At 36.5% G+C, this 18,346-nt stretch overlaps 1 protein-coding gene across 1 annotated transcript in view; it reads right to left on the bottom strand.

Moving 5' to 3' along the window:
• Window positions 1-18,346, bottom strand: part of LOC128660139 (sodium channel protein type 4 subunit alpha-like) — a 659,663-nt gene that overhangs the window by 171,648 nt on the left and 469,669 nt on the right. The window contains 1 exon segment of the mRNA XM_053713786.1: window positions 1,035-1,189. Coding sequence (XP_053569761.1) covers window positions 1,035-1,189 — 155 coding nt within the window.

Raw genomic sequence — 18,346 nt, 5'->3', positions numbered from 1 at the left:
AGTTGAAAGCTGAACCTAGGTAGGCTCATATGCTAATTTCTTAGACCTTCAAGGCCGCCTCTTATGTGAATGTATTTTGACAGTTTTTCACCACTAGAGGGCGTTAGTTCAGGTGTGTCATATAGATAACATTGAGCTCATGCAGGTGAAGTTACCTAGGAGTAAGCACTGATTGACTAATATGCAAGTTAGTAAAACAAACTGAAATAAGGGGGCAGTCTGCAGAGGCTGAGATACAAGGTAATCACAAAGGTAAAAAGTATAGTATAACTGTGTTGGTTATGCAAAACTTAGGAATGGGTAATTAAGGGATTTTCTATCTTTTTAAACAACAAAAATTCTGGTGCTGACTGTCCCTTTAAGGGATATACAAAAACGTTTCCTATTTGCTTCTATTTTCAAATTTGCTTGGTTCCCATAGTATAATTTGATGAATAGATACTTAGGTAGGCATCTGGAGCACTACATGACAGGAAATAGTTCTGCCATCTAGTGTTCTTGCAAATGTTAACATTTGTGCAACACGGCTGCCATATAGTGCTCTAGACATGTGCACCCTGCACGCTCCTTAACTTACATCCCTGATTTTTTAACCAAAGATAGCAAAGGAATGAAGAAAATGTGATTATAGGATTAACCCCTTAAGGACCAGCGACGTACCCTGTATGTCGCTGGCCTTTTTTTGGGACTTGATTGTTTTATAGCACGGTCTTGCCACCAGCGTTGAGACTGCTCTATTCCACAAAGCCTGCTGGAGGGAGTGCATTAATAGTGTGTTCTTGCTAGACTTGTGCTATTATGTCCTGAAAAAACCCTTAATGACCAGTGACATACAGGGTATATTGTGGTCATTAAGGGGTTTAAATTAGAAAACTCTATGTGAATCACGAAAGAAAATGTTGGGTTTCATGTCCCTTTAATCTTTTACAAGCATACCTAAGTATGCCCCCACACTGCAATCTATATGACATGTTTCATAGATCAGTCATTCTATTCCAAGTGAATTTATAGCTATAGTTAAATGCAATACTTACAAGTGCACCACTGCTGAGAAGGATCATGAAAATGATGAAACTTTCAAACCAGTTGTGTTCAACAATTTGGAAGCAAGTTCTTCGCAATCTCCACCAAGTTTTTCCAGTTCCTTGACTGATATCCACGTTGCAGCACGGAAAATGGCGTACACAGCCTAGAATATCAAGAAATAATGAATACAAGGGACGCAGTACACAAGGCAGGATTTATTTGTAAATCCGGCGTGACATACAAAATCTATTATTCCTCGATGGATTAGTTACAGTAGATAATCTCTTGTAGCATTTGCACTTTTTAAAAATGTATTATTTTTTTCTCATTTGTTGAATTTAAAAATAAATAAATAAAGAACAGCCTAACTTGAAGGAAAAAATTACATTGTTCGATTTGCTGCAAGGAACAAATAATGCTAAAAATAATATTTGTTTGTGATCAGTTCTATGAAAATGCATATTTCTTGGTCTATGGAAACCCTACTGTAATTATATTTTTGCATTCAATGCAGATGAATGCGTAAAAAGTTTTTTATACATTAAGAAAAAAAAATATATTTATGTCTATTTCTTTTATAATTTAAAGATACACTGTACTCAAAAATATTATATCACATATATGAATGAATGGTATCTTTTTCAGTAAAAAAAAAATTGTCTAAAGAATAAAAATGAAGAAAAAGGCATTTCAATTTGAAATGAAAATTATACAAAAGTATCAGCTGGTTAATTCCTGCTCAGTGGTTGATAATTACAAATTCACAGAGCTCAATAGGTGGAGAGGGACACACTTGGTTTATTTATAAACTGCATGTGCATTAAACAATATAATACATTTTTAAAATTGACTTGAATGTCCCCTTAAAGTGACATAATAATCAAAGTCTCAAATGTACACAATGGAATTTTTATTTTGAATTGAAGTATTTTTACAAAACTTATGTATTAGCACAAATACATCCAGTAAAAGCTACCACTGTTTCAGTGATAAGTTTAGTAATATGAGTGTGCAACAGGTCTTTATTTTGCATGTAAATTAGTGATGCATACATTGTACTACAACAAAAGTCTTGTGCTGCACAAATGAAAATCCACTTCTCTGTTCTATGAAAGAAATATGAAGAATACCAATGTAAAACTTCTGATTGACTGGACAAATGCAACTAGTTTCTGACTTTGAATGGGGAGGGAGGGGGAACTATGCTGAGAATCAAATCAAGTATTTTTCTCTGTATTTTTAAAAACAATTAAGGGGACATTCCAGCCAAATTTGAAATGCAGTGAATATAAGGCACCACTTGCACTCATATCAGACACACTGTTTAAAATGCTGTTGCATGGAGCATATCTAGATATGCTCCATGTGTCTGTGCACAGTAAAAGCTCTAACTAAAACACTGATAGCTTTTACTAGAAGCATTTTTTTTTCTAATGAAAGTGTTTAGAAAAAAATGATTCTATTCAAAACTGAAATGCACTTAATTACATTTCAATTTTGGATGGACTATCCCTGTAAATCCTGCTCATTTGAATGCATGATAGAAGATTGTCTATCATAGTTCTTTTAAGAGAAAACTGAATCTTTTTTTTTAATCACAACCAGAGAATGGCAGTGAATAATTGACAGAAGAGAGAGCATAAAGTGAAAAGGAAAACAAATATATCTATACCTGGTGTATGTGGGTGAGAATGATCTTACATTAAAGGGAAGATTATTAACCCTTTAAGGACACAGCTTTCAGTTTGCTCAATTGTTTTATGACGGAAAAATTCCGTCATATGTCCTTAAGAGGTTAAAATGACTTCTCATTTTTAAAGCAGCAATCCCAAAGAATATTACAATTAAAGCAAAAGTACACAACAGTTGTATTTAAATAGAAACATTTTTAAACATAATTTGATTAATAAAAATGTTTTTAATAATTCTAATAAACCCCTTCATTGTTATCAGTTAGAGCTTTTACTGTGCACAAGCACATAAAGCACATCTAGCTATGCTTCATGCACCGACATTTCAAAGAGCCAGTGATGACTTGCACTGCTATTGACTTAGTTATCATGATACAAACCACTACCAGCATTTAGCAGATATATTGTTTAAAATGCTGGCGCAGATGAATATTTAGATATGCTCCACCTGCATATGCCCAGTAATAGCTCTCACATAAAAGGTGATAGCTTTTCCTCAATGCTTCTATTCAAAACTGAAATGCACTAAAGAACTTTTAGCTGAAATGTCCCTTTAACTCCATAAATTATTTAAATTATACAGAGAATTAACTCTTTAGCTCATAAAAAGGTACAAAATAAGCAAATAAGGACGACAACCATTGAAGTGACCTATTGGCAAACCAAGGACCATGTCTTATTCGCTGTAAGGGTGCTTCTTTACGTTGCCGGCTTGCATGAGTGAGCATGTACCAATATGGCCCCAGAGCTGCTTATTACTCTTCATCAATGGGTGTCAAAGGCTTTCCAGGTGGTTCCATTAAATTACATTTATAAATGTATTATAATTGATCCAAACACAGACAATGGGGCTGATTTATCAAGGGCTGAACGCCCCCTGATGCCCCTGTTTCTGTGTGAGCCTTCAGGCTTGCTGGAAACAGCAGTTATGAAGCAGCTGCTTAATTGGTCCACCACCTCTGAGGCTGTGAACATCAATCCGTCCGATCCTATACGATTGGGCTGATTTACACCACTTGCTAGCGGCGATTGGATTGCCAACCAGAACTGCTTGTGCAATGTTAAATGCTAGCACCGTATGCTGTCGGCATTCAGCGATGTCTGGCGGACATGATACGCATTGTCTGGGGGCCAAACAATGATCATTTGGCCCCCAGTGGCTTAGATTCACAGACACTTGTGAGGTTGGTGAAGCTCATTGGAAATTAATTGAGCTTTTCAGTGCTTCATTAGTGACTGGTTCTGCCCAATAGCTGACAAACTCAATAAAGGGCCCTGCGGCAAAATTATTTTTTGGGCCCCCCAAAGGTAACTCAGTAGTAAGCAACAATAATAATATTTATGCTGCTCTGTATAATGATTTTGAGGATAGATATGCAGACTAGATAGACAGACAATCTGCACTAATAAATGACTCCCCTGGATTAGTATTGTGCAGATTCTGCCTATGTATAGACTGGCTGCTATGGGCCCTTCAGCACTTGGATCGTGGTGCCACTTCACTTGCTTAACCAATGGCAGTTTTGCCCCTGTTTATGCCATTTACATCTACAGCTGTGTGATGTGATCACTACATGACACCTCACACATGAAACAAGAACCACCAGCAACATGACAAAACAATAATTACTTAATGCAACACTTATGTGGTTTATGTAAATGTCTGTAAGCACAAAATACTGATATATTTGCATTACGTTAAAGCCAGGGGCCAAACTACAGGGGGTGCAGAGGTCGCAACTGTGACTGGGCCCCTGAGGGTGGGGGCCCAGCTTAAAACATTTTTTTTTTCAATAAAAAAAGTTGACCTGACACTGCCTGCACTGATATCATGTTGGACCATGTCACAGACTACTGTGGTCACTCTATAAAGTACTGGGGCGGGTAGGGACAGGCCAGCCATCTCACCGGCAGATTACAGACTGTCACTAACTCACTATATACAGTACTGGTGGGTTAAACAGTGTCACTATATATAGTAATAGGGGGTCAGACCATCTCACAGATTGTGGGCACAGGGTACCTCCTTTTGCAGACACGTAATCTGATTCACATTGTTCTTCTGTGTTAAATTAAAAAAAAAGAAAAAAAAGATATGGGGTGGGGGGCTTCTTAGATTCTTGCACCTGGGCCCTGTGATTTCTAGTTACGCCTCTGGTTAAATCTTTATCTGGGGGAGGGGGGGCAATGGCTACAGTTGAGAAACACTAGAACTAAGCAGATGTTTTTAAAGGGACATTTAACCGAAAGGAAAAATCTCATGATTCAGATACAGCAAACAATTTTACACAATTTTCCAGTTAAGTTCAATAATGAAAACTGCTTCATTCTCTTGGTATCCTTAGTTGGAGGAACAGCAATGCACAACTGGAAAGTAGCTGAACATATCTAATAAACCAATGATGAGAGGCATATATGTGCAGCCACCAATCAGCAGCTAGCTCTTGAGCCTACCCAGGTATGCTTTTAAAAAAAAGGATACCAAGAGAATTAAATTAGATAATATAAGTAAATGAGAAAGTTTTTTTTAACTGCATGTTCTATCTGAATCATGAAGTTTAATTTTGACTTTACTATCCCTTTAAGCTATAACAGTGCTTAAGAGGTGGTTCAGGGCTAATGCATGGAAAGCATCCAATAAATATATAAATAACATGGCTTGCTGCTTTAAAAACCACCATATGGAAAAAAAAAGTCCCAGCATGCAAACCTCCTAGTGATTCTTGTTGTCCAGTGCTGTAAGAATCAAATGTGATCAAATGGCAGGAGATATTTTTGCACAAGCCTAGCTCCCATGGCATATAATACATTTCCTATATGACAGAATTATAATATATTTAGATATTTTTCCCTATCATATTATAAAATATTTATATAAATTAATTGCACTGCTGTATTGTCCCTCCATGTTTACTGTGTATATATAATATTATCAGAGAATAGCATTTGTCAGCAGCATGGTCATATTTCACCTTCCAACTCCTGGTTTTAAAATTCAGTAAATTTGACATTTTCTTGCAAAAAAAAATTCTGTGAATCACATATGAGTCATAAAGAAATGATTTAGGAAACTATAAAAATGTGCAAAAATATCTTCATGTATATTAGTGTAAATAGCAGTTTTAAACTGACCAATGATACAGTTAAAATCAAAATGTACTAATGGAATACAAAATGGAAATTGACTTTGTTACTTCTGGAAAGGTCAGGCAAGATAAATGTTATTTATTTTTGCATTAAAAAGTTACCTGTACGGTCCGGGAGGTTTGTATCTATAAAATAACAGTTACATGTAGCTATTACAATCTTGCAAACATTTTCATTTTAGAAAAATAAAATAAATAAAATGTCTGCTATGTTTACCTAGCTAGTGCTTTTTATTACAGTGACAAGTTTTGTCAGATTAAAAAAAAACAAAAAACTATTTATCTGATTTGACTGGAATGTACAAACAAAAAAAGCAAACAAATAAATAAACATATTTGTATTTATTGTCAGTAGACCCGTGTTAAGGGACAGTCTATTCCAGAATTTGTATAGTTAAAAAAGATAGATAACCCCTTTATTACCCATTCCCCAGTTTTGCATAACCAACACAGTTATATTAATATACTTTTTACCTCTGTGGTTTCCTTTTATTTAAGTCTCTGCACACTGCCTCTTACCTCAGTTTTTTTGACAGACTTGCATTTAAGCCAATGAGTGCTGACTCAAAAATAACTCCACGGGAGTGAGCACAATGTTATGTGACACATGTGAACTAGCACTGTCTAGCTGTGATATACTGTCAAAATGCACCGAGAGAAGAGGCGGCCTTCAAGGGCTTAGAAATTAGCATATGAGCCTACCTAGGGTTAGCTTTGAACAAATAATACCAAGAGAACAAAACAAATTTGATGATAAAAGTAAATTTGAAAGTTGTTTAAAATTACATGCCCTATCTGAATCAAGAAAGTTTTATTTTCACTAGACTGTCCCTTTAAGCACTAACATGTTGAAGAGATTTACTAAAATATAATTTTCCTTACATGTCTATGCAAATAAAAATTATGTTGAAGTTAAGTTTATTTTTAATTTTTTTTATAAATCTCAACGCCTAGGCCCTTATTTATTAAATTCCAGATGCAAACCTTGCCCACCCAGCAAATGATTGTGCAGCCACATTCCTTGCTCTTCTGCAACCATTCACGCAAGAGCAGGGCTTGTCACTTATTCAATCGGATCTGTTTGGGATGATTTAACTCCACCTTGAAGTAGCTGAGAGTTTAAGACTGTTTCAACCCTGCTTGCAGATTCATGAATGGGGCCCAATGCACCAAGTAGTACATTTTTATTGTACAAGTGACCAAAGCTAATTTTGAATGCATATTTCAGACCTCCATTAGTCCTATTTTACTAATCTACCGCCTCACTCAAATGGGCACACCTCAGTCCTATGATTTTTTTTGTTAAAAAGAAATACGCCGGCTACAGCCAATCACAAGCCATACCACCTGCTCCATTGACCAACTGGAGAACAAACGCTTGGTGACTCTGCTTCATCAATGACTGTCATATAACAGCAGATGAGGCAGATGAAGCAGAGGATATGGGTTGTGGTTGTCTGTGTCCCACTAGTCACTGTTAAAAGACACTTTTGGCTGAGATGGTAAGTAAATAAGAAACATGGGTCTGAAATAAATATTTAAATTGAATTTGGTGATGTTAAATATGCACTAATTAGTACAATGTTTTAAGAGCATCCTTATGTTTTAAATATATAGTGTCCCTTTAAAGGGACAGTGTACTGTAAAATGTTCTCCACTTTAATGTGTTCCCAGTGATCATTTTTACTTCTAAAGTGTAGTTTATTGTTACAAACTGTTCCTTTATCTTTATTTTGTCATTTGAAATAGCTGTTTATAAAGCAGATCCTCCTAGATGGTGGAGATAAAGCACCCGGAACTTGCTAGGGGATGACTGACAGGCCCTGCTCTCGCACTATTGGTTGCACAAATGCAGGGGGTGGGATTGCACAAGAGAGCTCTTGTGCAATCTTACATTTTGCCAAGTGATGCTGCAACACCAGATTGTGAGAGAGAGATGTTCTCTGCTTGAGAAATTATCCATCTGCAGCTTGATTCATTTCCCTTTATATCATTTTAAATTGTGCTTTTAGCTTACTAGAAAACAAGACGCGCAAGCTAAGAAAAACATCTTGCTGAATGCAATTAAAGGCAGATTAACTCTATTGTGATAAAATCATGCTACCACTTCAATCAGCTGTTCAACAAATTCTGATTCACTGATATTAATCTTTTCTATTGTATAGTAACTGCACAAGATAAAATAACTAAGTAAATGTGATTTCATATATCTTAAAAGGAATTGTTTGTGAACAGACTATATATGACAATATCCTATGTTTGACATTTCTTCTACACAGAATTGTAGAGATTTCTCCCTTAAGAGCTTTCAGTCATGCATTAAAAACCACTGGCTAACCAGAGAAAATGACATTAGTGTGTGATGTATGTATTTCCGTTACAGGCATTAAAGCTGTACCAAGTGATCTTATTAAAACACAGCCTAAAATGGAAATCTGGCGCCAAAACATCATAAACCTAATTTGTAAAGAAACTGATGATCTTTTTGTTTCAGGCGAAGGCCCTGAAACATTTGAGTACTAAGTCAATGATGTTACTGTAAGCACCTGAATGTTTGCTATAATGTTACAATTAGACGGAGAACATATTAGAATTATTATTAGTGAAAAGACAAATTTCTGGCTCTATGACAACAGTGGTTGCTGCTGAGCGGACAACAAAAATAAGCAACGTAATACAACAGTTTAAAGGGATGTAAAACTACAACTTTTTCTTTCGTGATTCAGATAGAACATACAATTTTAAGAAAGTTTCCAATTTACTTGCAAATTTACTTTGTTCTCGTTATCCTTTGGCTGAAAAGCATGTAGGTAGGCTCAGGAGTGTGCACACATCAGGAGCACTAATTGACAGCAATTTTGCAAGAAAGCTTTTTTTTTTTTTTTTTTTTTTAACAATCTATACCTTGTGCAAACACTGCTGCTATCTAGTGCTCAAAAGCATTCTTGCAAAACTGCGACCATATAGATCTCCAAACGTGTGCATGCTACCTACCTAGGTATTCTCTTCAACAAGGAATAACATGAGAACAAAAGGAAATTTGATAAAAAAAAGAAGTACACTGAAGACCTTTCAAAAAATAAAATGTTCTATCTGAAACAGGAAAAAAATATTGGATGTTCCTTGAAATTCTGATTTTAAAGTAATGACGTTGTTATATGTTACAGCGTGTCATTTTTGTATTACAGACCTTAAAAACAAGCGGCTAGATTACGAGTTTTGCGTTATGAGGGGTGCGGTGCTAACCTGCAAGTTATTGTCACCGCTCACTTCCCTACAGCGCTGGTATTATAGGTTTACAAAAACCCGGCGTTATCAGGCAAGAAGTGAGTGTAGAGCAAAATTGAGCTCCATACCACCCTCCAATACCAGCACTGCTAAAAGCTGCGGTGAGCTGGTTTTACGTGCTTGTGCACGATTTCCCCATAGACATCAATGGGGAGAGCCGGCTGAAAAAAAGTCTAACACCTGCAAAAAAGCAGCGTAAAGCTCTGTAACGCAGCCCCATTGATTCCTATAGTGAAACAAAATTTATGTTTACACCTAATACGAACCCCGAGTCTAAACACCCCTAATCTTACACTTATTAACCCCTAATCTGCCACCCCCGACATCGCCGACACTGACATTATACTTATTAACCCCTAATCTGCCGCTCCGGACATCGCCACCACTATAATAAACATATAACCCCTAAACCGCCGCCCTACCGCATCGCAAACACTAGTTAAATATTATTAACCCCTAATCTGCCGCCCCTAACATCGCCGCCACCTACCTACATTTATTAACCCCTATTCTGCCGCCCCCAACGTCGCCGCCACTATACTAAAGTTATCAACCCCTAAACCTAAGTCTAACCCTAACACCCCTAACTTAAATATAATTAAAATAAATCTAAATAAAAATTCCTATCATTACCTAAATAATTCCTATTTAAAACTAAATACTACCTATAAAATAAACTCTAAACTAGCTACAATATAACTAATAGTTACATTGTAGCTAGCTTAGGGTTTATTTTTATTTTACAGGCAAGTTTGTATTTATTTTAACTAGGTAGAACAGTTACTAAATAGTTATTAACTATTTACTAACTACCTAGCTAAAATAAATACAAATTTACCTGTAAAATAAAACCTAACCTGAGTTACACTAACACCTAATCTTACACTACAATTAAATAAATTACCTAAATTAAATAAAATTACCTACATTACAAAAACAAACACTAAATTACACAAAATAAAAAAGAAATTATCAGATATTTAAACTAATTACAGCTAATCTAATAGCCCTATCAAAATAAAAAAGCCCCCCAAAATAAAAAAAAAACCCTAGCCTAAACTAAACTACCAATAGCCCTTAAAATGGCCCTTTGTGGGGCATTGCCCCAAAGAAATCAGCTCTTTTACTTGTAAAAAAAAAAATACAAACACACACCAACCCCCCAAATAAAATCCTAACTAAAAAAACCTAAGCTCCTCATTGCCCTGAAAAGAGGATTTTTGATGGGCATTGTCCTTAAAAGGGCATTTAGCTCTTTTTCAATTGCCCAAACCCTAATCTAAAAATAAAACCCACCCAATAAACCCTTAAAAAAAAAACTAACACTAACCCCCGAAGATCCACTTACAGTTTTGAAGACCGGACATCCATTCTCAACAAAGCCGGGAGAAGTCTTCATCCAAGCGGCAAGAAGTCCTCAACGAAGCCGGGAGAAGTCTTCATCCATGCCGGCAGAAGTGGTCCTCCAGACGGGTAGAAGTCTTCATCCAGACAGCATCTTCTATCTTCTATCTTCATCCTTCCGACGCGGAGCGGCTCCATCTTCAAGACATCCGGCGCGGAGCATCCTCTTCAAACGAAGTCTTCTTCACGAATGAAGGTTCCTTTAAGTGACGTCATCCAAGATGGTGTCCCTTGAATTCCAATTGGCTGATAGAATTCTTTGTTGAGGACTACTTGCCGCTTGGATGAAGACTTCTCCCAACTTCTTTGAGGATGGATGTTCGGTCTTCAAAACTGTAAGTGGATCTTCGGGGGATAGTGTTAGGTTTATTTAAGGGTTTATTGGGTGGGTTTTGTTTTTAGATTAGGGTTTGGGCAACTGAAAAAGAGCTAAATGCCCTTTTAAGGGCAATGTCCATCCAAATGCCCTTTTCAGGGCAATGGGGAGCTTAGTTTTTTTTAGTTAGGATTTTATTTGGGGGGTTGGTTGTGTGGGTGGTGGGTTTTACTGTTGGGGGGGTGTTTGTATTTTTTTTACAGGTAAAAGAGCTGATTTCTTTGGGGCAATGCCTCGCAAAAGGCCCTTTAAAGAGCTATTGGTAGTTTAGTTTAGGCTAGGGGTTTCTTTTATTTTGATAGGGCTATTAGATTAGGTGTAATTAATTTAAATATTTGATAATTTCTTTTTTTATTTTGGGTAATTTAGTGTTTTGTTATTTTTGTAATTTAGGTAATTGTATTTAATTTAGGTAATTTATTTAATTGTAGTGTAAGGTTAGGTGTTAGTGTAACTCAGGTTAGGTTTTATTTTACAGGTAAATTTGTATTTATTTTAGCTAGGTAGTTAGTAAATAGTTAATAACTATTTACTAACTAGTCTACCTAGTTAAAATAAATACAAACTTGCCTGTAAATTAAAAATAAACCCTAAGCGAGCTACAATGTAACTATTAGTTATATTGTAGCTAGCTTAGAGTTTATTTTATATGTAGTATTTAGTTTTAAATAGGAATTATTTAGGTAATGATAGAAATTTTTATTTAGATTTATTTTTAAAGCACTACTTCCAAATCTGTTGTCATATAGTGCTCTAGGTAAGTGCAAACTCCTATGCCATCCCTTCCTGCTTTTCAAAAAAAGATACCAAGAGAACACAATGTAAATTTGATAATAGAAGTAAACTAGAAAAATCATGTTTCTATTTTGAATCACAAATAAAAAATGTGGGTCACATGTCCCTTTAAACAATTAAAAAAACAAAAGAACAACAAGATTTGACAAACAAGAGACAAAAAATATTTTTTAAGGATCAGAGTAGATGAAAAAGATAAATTAAAAAATACTGAAAAGAATCCATATAAGAAGTGTTTTTTGATCAGGGTTGGAATATTTTTGAGGGTTCTTAATGCAAATTTCCCAAAAAATGTTAGAAAACCATGAAACGGCAGCTTTTTTGACTGTCCGTAAATCTGAAAATGTAGATTTAAAGGGTCAGTAAAATCAAAAGTAATCTTAAATAAACTGGACGGAGCATAACATTTTCAACAGCTTTCCAGTTTATTTCTATCATCAATTTTTCTTAATTCTCTTCTTATCCTTTGTTAAAGAGTAATCCTAGGTGAGCTCAGGAGCTTGCATGTGTCTAGCCATCTGGTAGCAGTGTTTGTAACAATGTTTACAGCAATTTTATACATACAAAAATTGCTGCCATAGAATTGTACAGACACTCTATGGCAGCAGAGTTTGCAACTATGTATAACATAAGTATTAACATTGTTGCAAACACTGCTGTCAGGTGGAATTTTAACAAACAATACCAAAAGAACAAATCAAATTAATAATAAATAATAGTGGTAAATTGGAAAGTCATTACAAACTGGATCTTCTATCTGAATTTATAAACATTTCATTTTGATTTTACTGTCTCTTTAAGTGTATTATTTTGCCCCTTCCTGTCTATTTTATAAATGTACTTATCAGCAATGAGCCTACAGTATGCCTAAGGATAATGGGGAAACCAGACATGGACTCCTTGCCCAGTGTGCTTCAAGTAATATGGCTGCACCTCACTGACGAGGCCCATAGAAGGGCGGAGCGATCGTCTGGGGTTGTCATGTTCCTTGTTCAGAGGAGAATTGCCTGGTATTTTGGGGCTGGACTGACCTTACTTGGCGGGATCAGACTGATACTTCAGGAAAGTTTTCCTCTGTGAAAAGCACAACTGGGCTAAGAAAGCCTGCTCCTGGGTGGTAACTCGCCATAGTACTAGCCACTGAGCTGTTGGTCGTTCCTGGTAGAACGCTTCTCTCTTTGTATGCAAATCCTACAGTATGCCAGCCTGAGGTATGACTAGAGTTGTCACCTCAGCCATGTTTTCCTGGACAGTTATAACGTATACATGTTGCAGGGTGCGCAGAAGGCAATATGCATTTCACCCCTGGACAACACACCAATAGTGACCCTGGACAACACTATTCATGTTCCTCCCTGCAGCATATGAAACTCATAAGTGTCCAGGAAAACCTGGTCAAGTGGAACACACTTACTATACACAGATATTTTTGACTCCTCACTAAGGACTCGTAGGAACCAGTAAAACCACTTAGACTGACAAATCGTCCATCTAAAAGCTCAGACTTTACTAGCACTTGGTATATTTCTTTACTGGACATCTATTCCAGATATTTACACTTGAGAAATATTACACATCCTCAAGTGCAATTCTACTGAGCTAACTCATCAATATGACACTTCAATATATACTAATTAGTTTCAAGCATTAGCTGGGCCATTACTACTTACTGAGCTACAATAACCAAATTATCTCACGAAGCTCACAAAGGCAAACTGAATGTAAATTCCTGCCCGCTCCATTGTGCTTATATAACAAATGTGACACTCTGTGGAACACATACAAATGGCACACATAAAGCTAAGGTATTTCAATAGGGAAATTGTCTACTGATGGCCTTGATTGCTTGCTCAACCAAATCTAAATAAAAGGCAATACAACCAGATAAATAATTATACGTGTGACATAGAACACACAAATACATATACAGATAGATCAAACAGTTTAAACAATATACCAATTTACTTGTATTATCAAATTTGCTTCAGTATTTTCAATTGATATTAGTTTTTTTTTTTCTTTTACTTACATATTTGTAGTGTTAGAAATTCATAGTGTTACTCTGGACTTTGCACAAAGATGATTTCTAAGGGAATGTGTTTAACTTGTGTAAAAAGCAAATTAAGCTTTGAAATGAAAGTTATTTGAGGTTCATTCTGTGCTCGCTCCATGACATTGCCTGGTATAAAGATTAGTTGCCTTTATGTATCTGTGCTTGCATACAGTATCTGCAAAGGAATGGATCTGATTTCTATTAAGCAAGCACATAAAGGGATATTGTACTCAAAACTTTTCGGTATGTACTCAAAACATTTCTGTAATGCTTATAAAAGAGCAATAATTATGCATATTAAAAGCATATTAAATCTATATTTGACATGAATGGGTTAAACGGACAGTGTAGTAGATGAAAAGAGTACATTGTATTGCAAGCATCTGCAGGAACACCATTTTATATGGTTTGGGCTCTGTCTCTCATCCGCACTGGGAGGTTGATTTGTACTGCTACCTATTGTTTACATAGCTTAGGTTAGTTTAGAGAAAATCAACTATTTTAAATGACAAAATAAAGATAAAAGAGCTATGTGTAAACAATGTAATACACGCAAGCAGGTAAAAATAGTGCACTGGGAACACATTAAAGGGATACAATTTTACAGTAGAGTTTCCCGTTGGCATGTTTAATGCATTGAGTTTAAGGTGTCACTTATTTTAATAGCAAGTCATAGGTCAGTACAGCCAGTCAAGAGGCAAAAGCAAAGCCATTTGTTTGGTTCATGACTGCACCACATGTGTATATTACTTCAGTCTGTCTGTCCTTGTGACCTCAAGCACCAGGGTGCAGACTTTAATAGAGTCAACAACTCAGGTGATACAGCCTCTGATTGGATGAACTGCTTACAGGCTTCTTTAGACACACACAAAAAGACAACATGCAGGAGTGGACTGGAAATGTTACATTAAACTGAAAAGAACATTATAATACAAAATAAATGCTCTGTTTCATTAGCTCATGATGACCCAGGTGTTACTGACCCTGGGCTAGACTAGGGCCTATATTTAACAAGGTCTGGCGGACCTGATCCGACAGTGTGGATCAGGTCCGCCAGACCTCGCTGAATATGGAGAGCAATGCGCTCTCCGTATTCAGCATTGCACCAGCAACTCACAAGAGCTGCTGGTGCAACGCCGCCCCCTGCTGACTCGGGGAGCTGTCAATCAACCCGATCGTATTAGGACCGCTGCTTCATAACTGCTTCATAACTGGTGCTTCATAACACGGGCCCCCAAGCTCCCTATGGAGCTTGTTAAATCGGCCCCTATGTGTTTAACCCCACCCACCCGTCACATGCGACCACAGTTTTTGATTGTCTCACCAACTTTTTTTTTTCTGCTCAAGAGCCACGTTTGCAAGCCCCGAGTGCACCTTTACCTATGAGTTTAACCACATTATGGGAGTTAAACACAGTGTTAGTCAGGATTAGTAATAAAAATAACACGCTGTAATGAAGCATGTCATTTCTGTATTAGAATGTGTTTTTATTAAAACCGTCTCAGTAGTGAAAGTGTTTTTTGCCTTTTTGATTCTAATCCAGCAGAACTGTTTATTTCTAGACACCAGATGGCGCTACAGGCAGCAGTATGTAGTGAGCTCAGCAACAGTTTTGTGCTTTAACACAGACTTTGGACAGCACGAATCTATAGGAGAAATCATTATCACCATGTATATAAACAGCAATAACTAAATATTTATTTAACATATCTGGTGCTTTTATAGCTCTGTTTACTTTCATAGCAGTGTTCTCATCCCTTTATATTGGTTTTGTTTAGTCTGTACTATTTTACAATATCAGAGATAGTTGGAAAATTTGCACCTCTCATTTTATACAGGTCTTTCTTAAAGGGACACTGTACCCAATTTTTTTCTTTTGTAATTCAGAAAGAGCATGCAATTTTAAGCAACTTTCTAATTTACTCCTATTATCAATTTTTCTTCGTTCTCTTGCTATCATTATTTGAAAAAGAAGGCATCTAAGCGTTTTTTTTTTGTTTCAGTACTCTGGACAGCACATTTTTATTGGTGGATGAATTTATCCACCAATCAGCAAGGACAACCCAGGTTGTTCACAAAAAATAGGCCGGCATCTAAACTTACATTCTTGCATTTCAAATAAATATACCAAGAGAATGAAGAAAATTTGATAATAGGAGTAAATTAGAAAGTTGCTTAAAATTTCATGCTCTATCTGAATCACGAAAGAAAAAGTTTGGGTACAGTGTCCCTTTAAGCCTTCAGTCATATCCCTAATACTATCCTTAATGTGTTTAATTTGCTACCATCTATTTTCTGTTACTGCTCCATATATCAACTACACTTAAATCATAATTTTATTCTAATTTTGATACGCGCTGAGCTGTGCTCATCATGCAGGAGGGTCACCGATCAGATGATGTTTACTTTTAAGTGATTCCTGCACTACAGGCCAGGCCTCACTGGTGGTCTAGTGGGCAGCACTATCAAGCTTTCAATGGGAGTGCTGGTGACATCACCACAAACGGGCAGTGACATCATAAAGAGTCAGTGCCAATGTAGCATCAAGGAGGGGAGGTGATTCAAACCCCTCAATCTCCCTTAGTAGATACAGATGTATAGATAACCGTGATCTGACAGAGAATCACTTGCTTTAAGAAATGGTGGTGTTCTTGATAAGAACCAAGCCCCACAAAAAGTAAAAAAAAAAATGTGTACAGACCCCCAATAAAGTTTTCTTTTGTTCTTTAGTAGACAAGTCCCTTAAAATATATGCACATTTTGTCTGTATATCCAGGTGATCATTGTGGTGACAGCTAGGGTTGCCACTGGACACGGATGTCACATAATGTCCCCACAAAAGCTCAACCTTGATCCCACCACATATATTTTTCACAACTAAGCAGTGTTTTTATCCCCTTGGTTGCCAGTAACACAGATATGCAGTAGTGGTTTGACACCCTTGATTGCCAGGAGCACACACCCAGCAGTGATTTAACACCCCATGGTTGCCTTTTACACATATAATAGAGCCATATTTGTAATGCATAGAGGCCTAAAAGACTCTTTACATTTAGCTGACTGGGGACTTTAAATATAAAGGGCATTTAAGTGGCCAGTAATTTTGTATATAGATTTTATTGGACAGTCTGCTAAAATACTGGACTGTCCTGTTGAATCCTGGACACCTGACAACCCTCACCTGGCAAAAACAAAATGTTTTCATTTCTATTCCGGCACAAATAGAATCCCACTATTTTTTATGACAAGCCCCAAAAGCCTGTATGGGCCCCTCTTTCAAATCAGGATACCCTTAATAATTCATTAATAAGGTGACCACAGTAGCGACAATTGTCTCTTGGCTCTTTACTAAAATCTTAACAAAAACATACATGTTTTCAACATCTTTTCTGGCAGCCTTCTCACATGCAATGAAATATAAATATTATAATGATATATTTTAAATTTGCTGGGCCTGCTGAAAAAAACAACATATAATTTGTGTGGGTCACTCAACGAAATATGACTCGCAATGATGTTTTAATTTAAACAGCAAAAAAAGTTCAAAATCAGCTTAGCACAGGGTTTTAAAAAAGGCATAGCAAAGAAGGGTGTTAAATAGTTTTACAGCCTCTTGCAATGGTCTTTTTCTTCAATACTGTATTTAATCCATTTTCCTTTAAAGGGATATGAAACTCAAAATGTTTCTTTCATGATTCAGAAAAAGCATGCAGCTTTAAACAACTTTCCAATATACTTCTATTATAATTTCCCGAAATATTAGAGGGTGATGTATATAAAATATACACCACACTCATAGGGGGCGCTAAGAGATTACTATAAAATAAAAATAAAATAAAATAAAACGTGCATACATAAATCAGAATATATATAGATAGAATGCTCACAGAATTGCCCAAACCAGAATTATATATGCAAATTTAATGAAATGTCCATAAAAATAATCCAAAGAAAGAAGGTAGCTCTCTGTCATAGGACGGTCATCCTGATGTATCGTGATCTAAGAAGAAAGAAGAACAGAGGCGCCAAACATGGCCTAGTAACGTCAGGACAGCCAGACACACAACATCAACAGGATAGGGAATATACTCACAAGTGAGGTGCACCCAAATGGTGCTATTGTAGCAGTCTGGAACTCAAACAGTGGTCCAGCTCACTGATAACTCCAGCCAAATAAAGATGATCCTTACAAGGGCCTATCAGTTTATGCCTGGAAGGACAAAAAAGGCACAAGCATAGCCCAGTAACGTTTTGACAACGAATAAAGAATATTTAAAGTTGCACTTACAAGAGGCAAAGCACCGCCAGGTACAGTATCAGCAGTACTGGGACCTCTCAGCCGCCCAGTGGACTGTGGAGTCCAATGACCAGGATGCGGATAGTCACAACTTGGAAGAAAAAAATCAGCAGAGAGAAATATTCTGCCCCCACAAGAGCAGAATAAAAAAATGGTAGCAAGTGTATATTTAAAAACGTTTTATTAAAACCAGCGACGCGTTTCTCAGCCACCACAGGCCTGTTTCTTCAGGCTATACTACAATGTTAAAAACACTTGCTTTACAAAGAA

The sequence above is a fragment of the Bombina bombina genome, chromosome 5 (assembly GCF_027579735.1).
Source record: "Bombina bombina isolate aBomBom1 chromosome 5, aBomBom1.pri, whole genome shotgun sequence".
NCBI classification, from domain to species: domain Eukaryota; kingdom Metazoa; phylum Chordata; class Amphibia; order Anura; family Bombinatoridae; genus Bombina; species Bombina bombina.
This window is presented reverse-complemented; position numbering and strand designations above follow the sequence as displayed.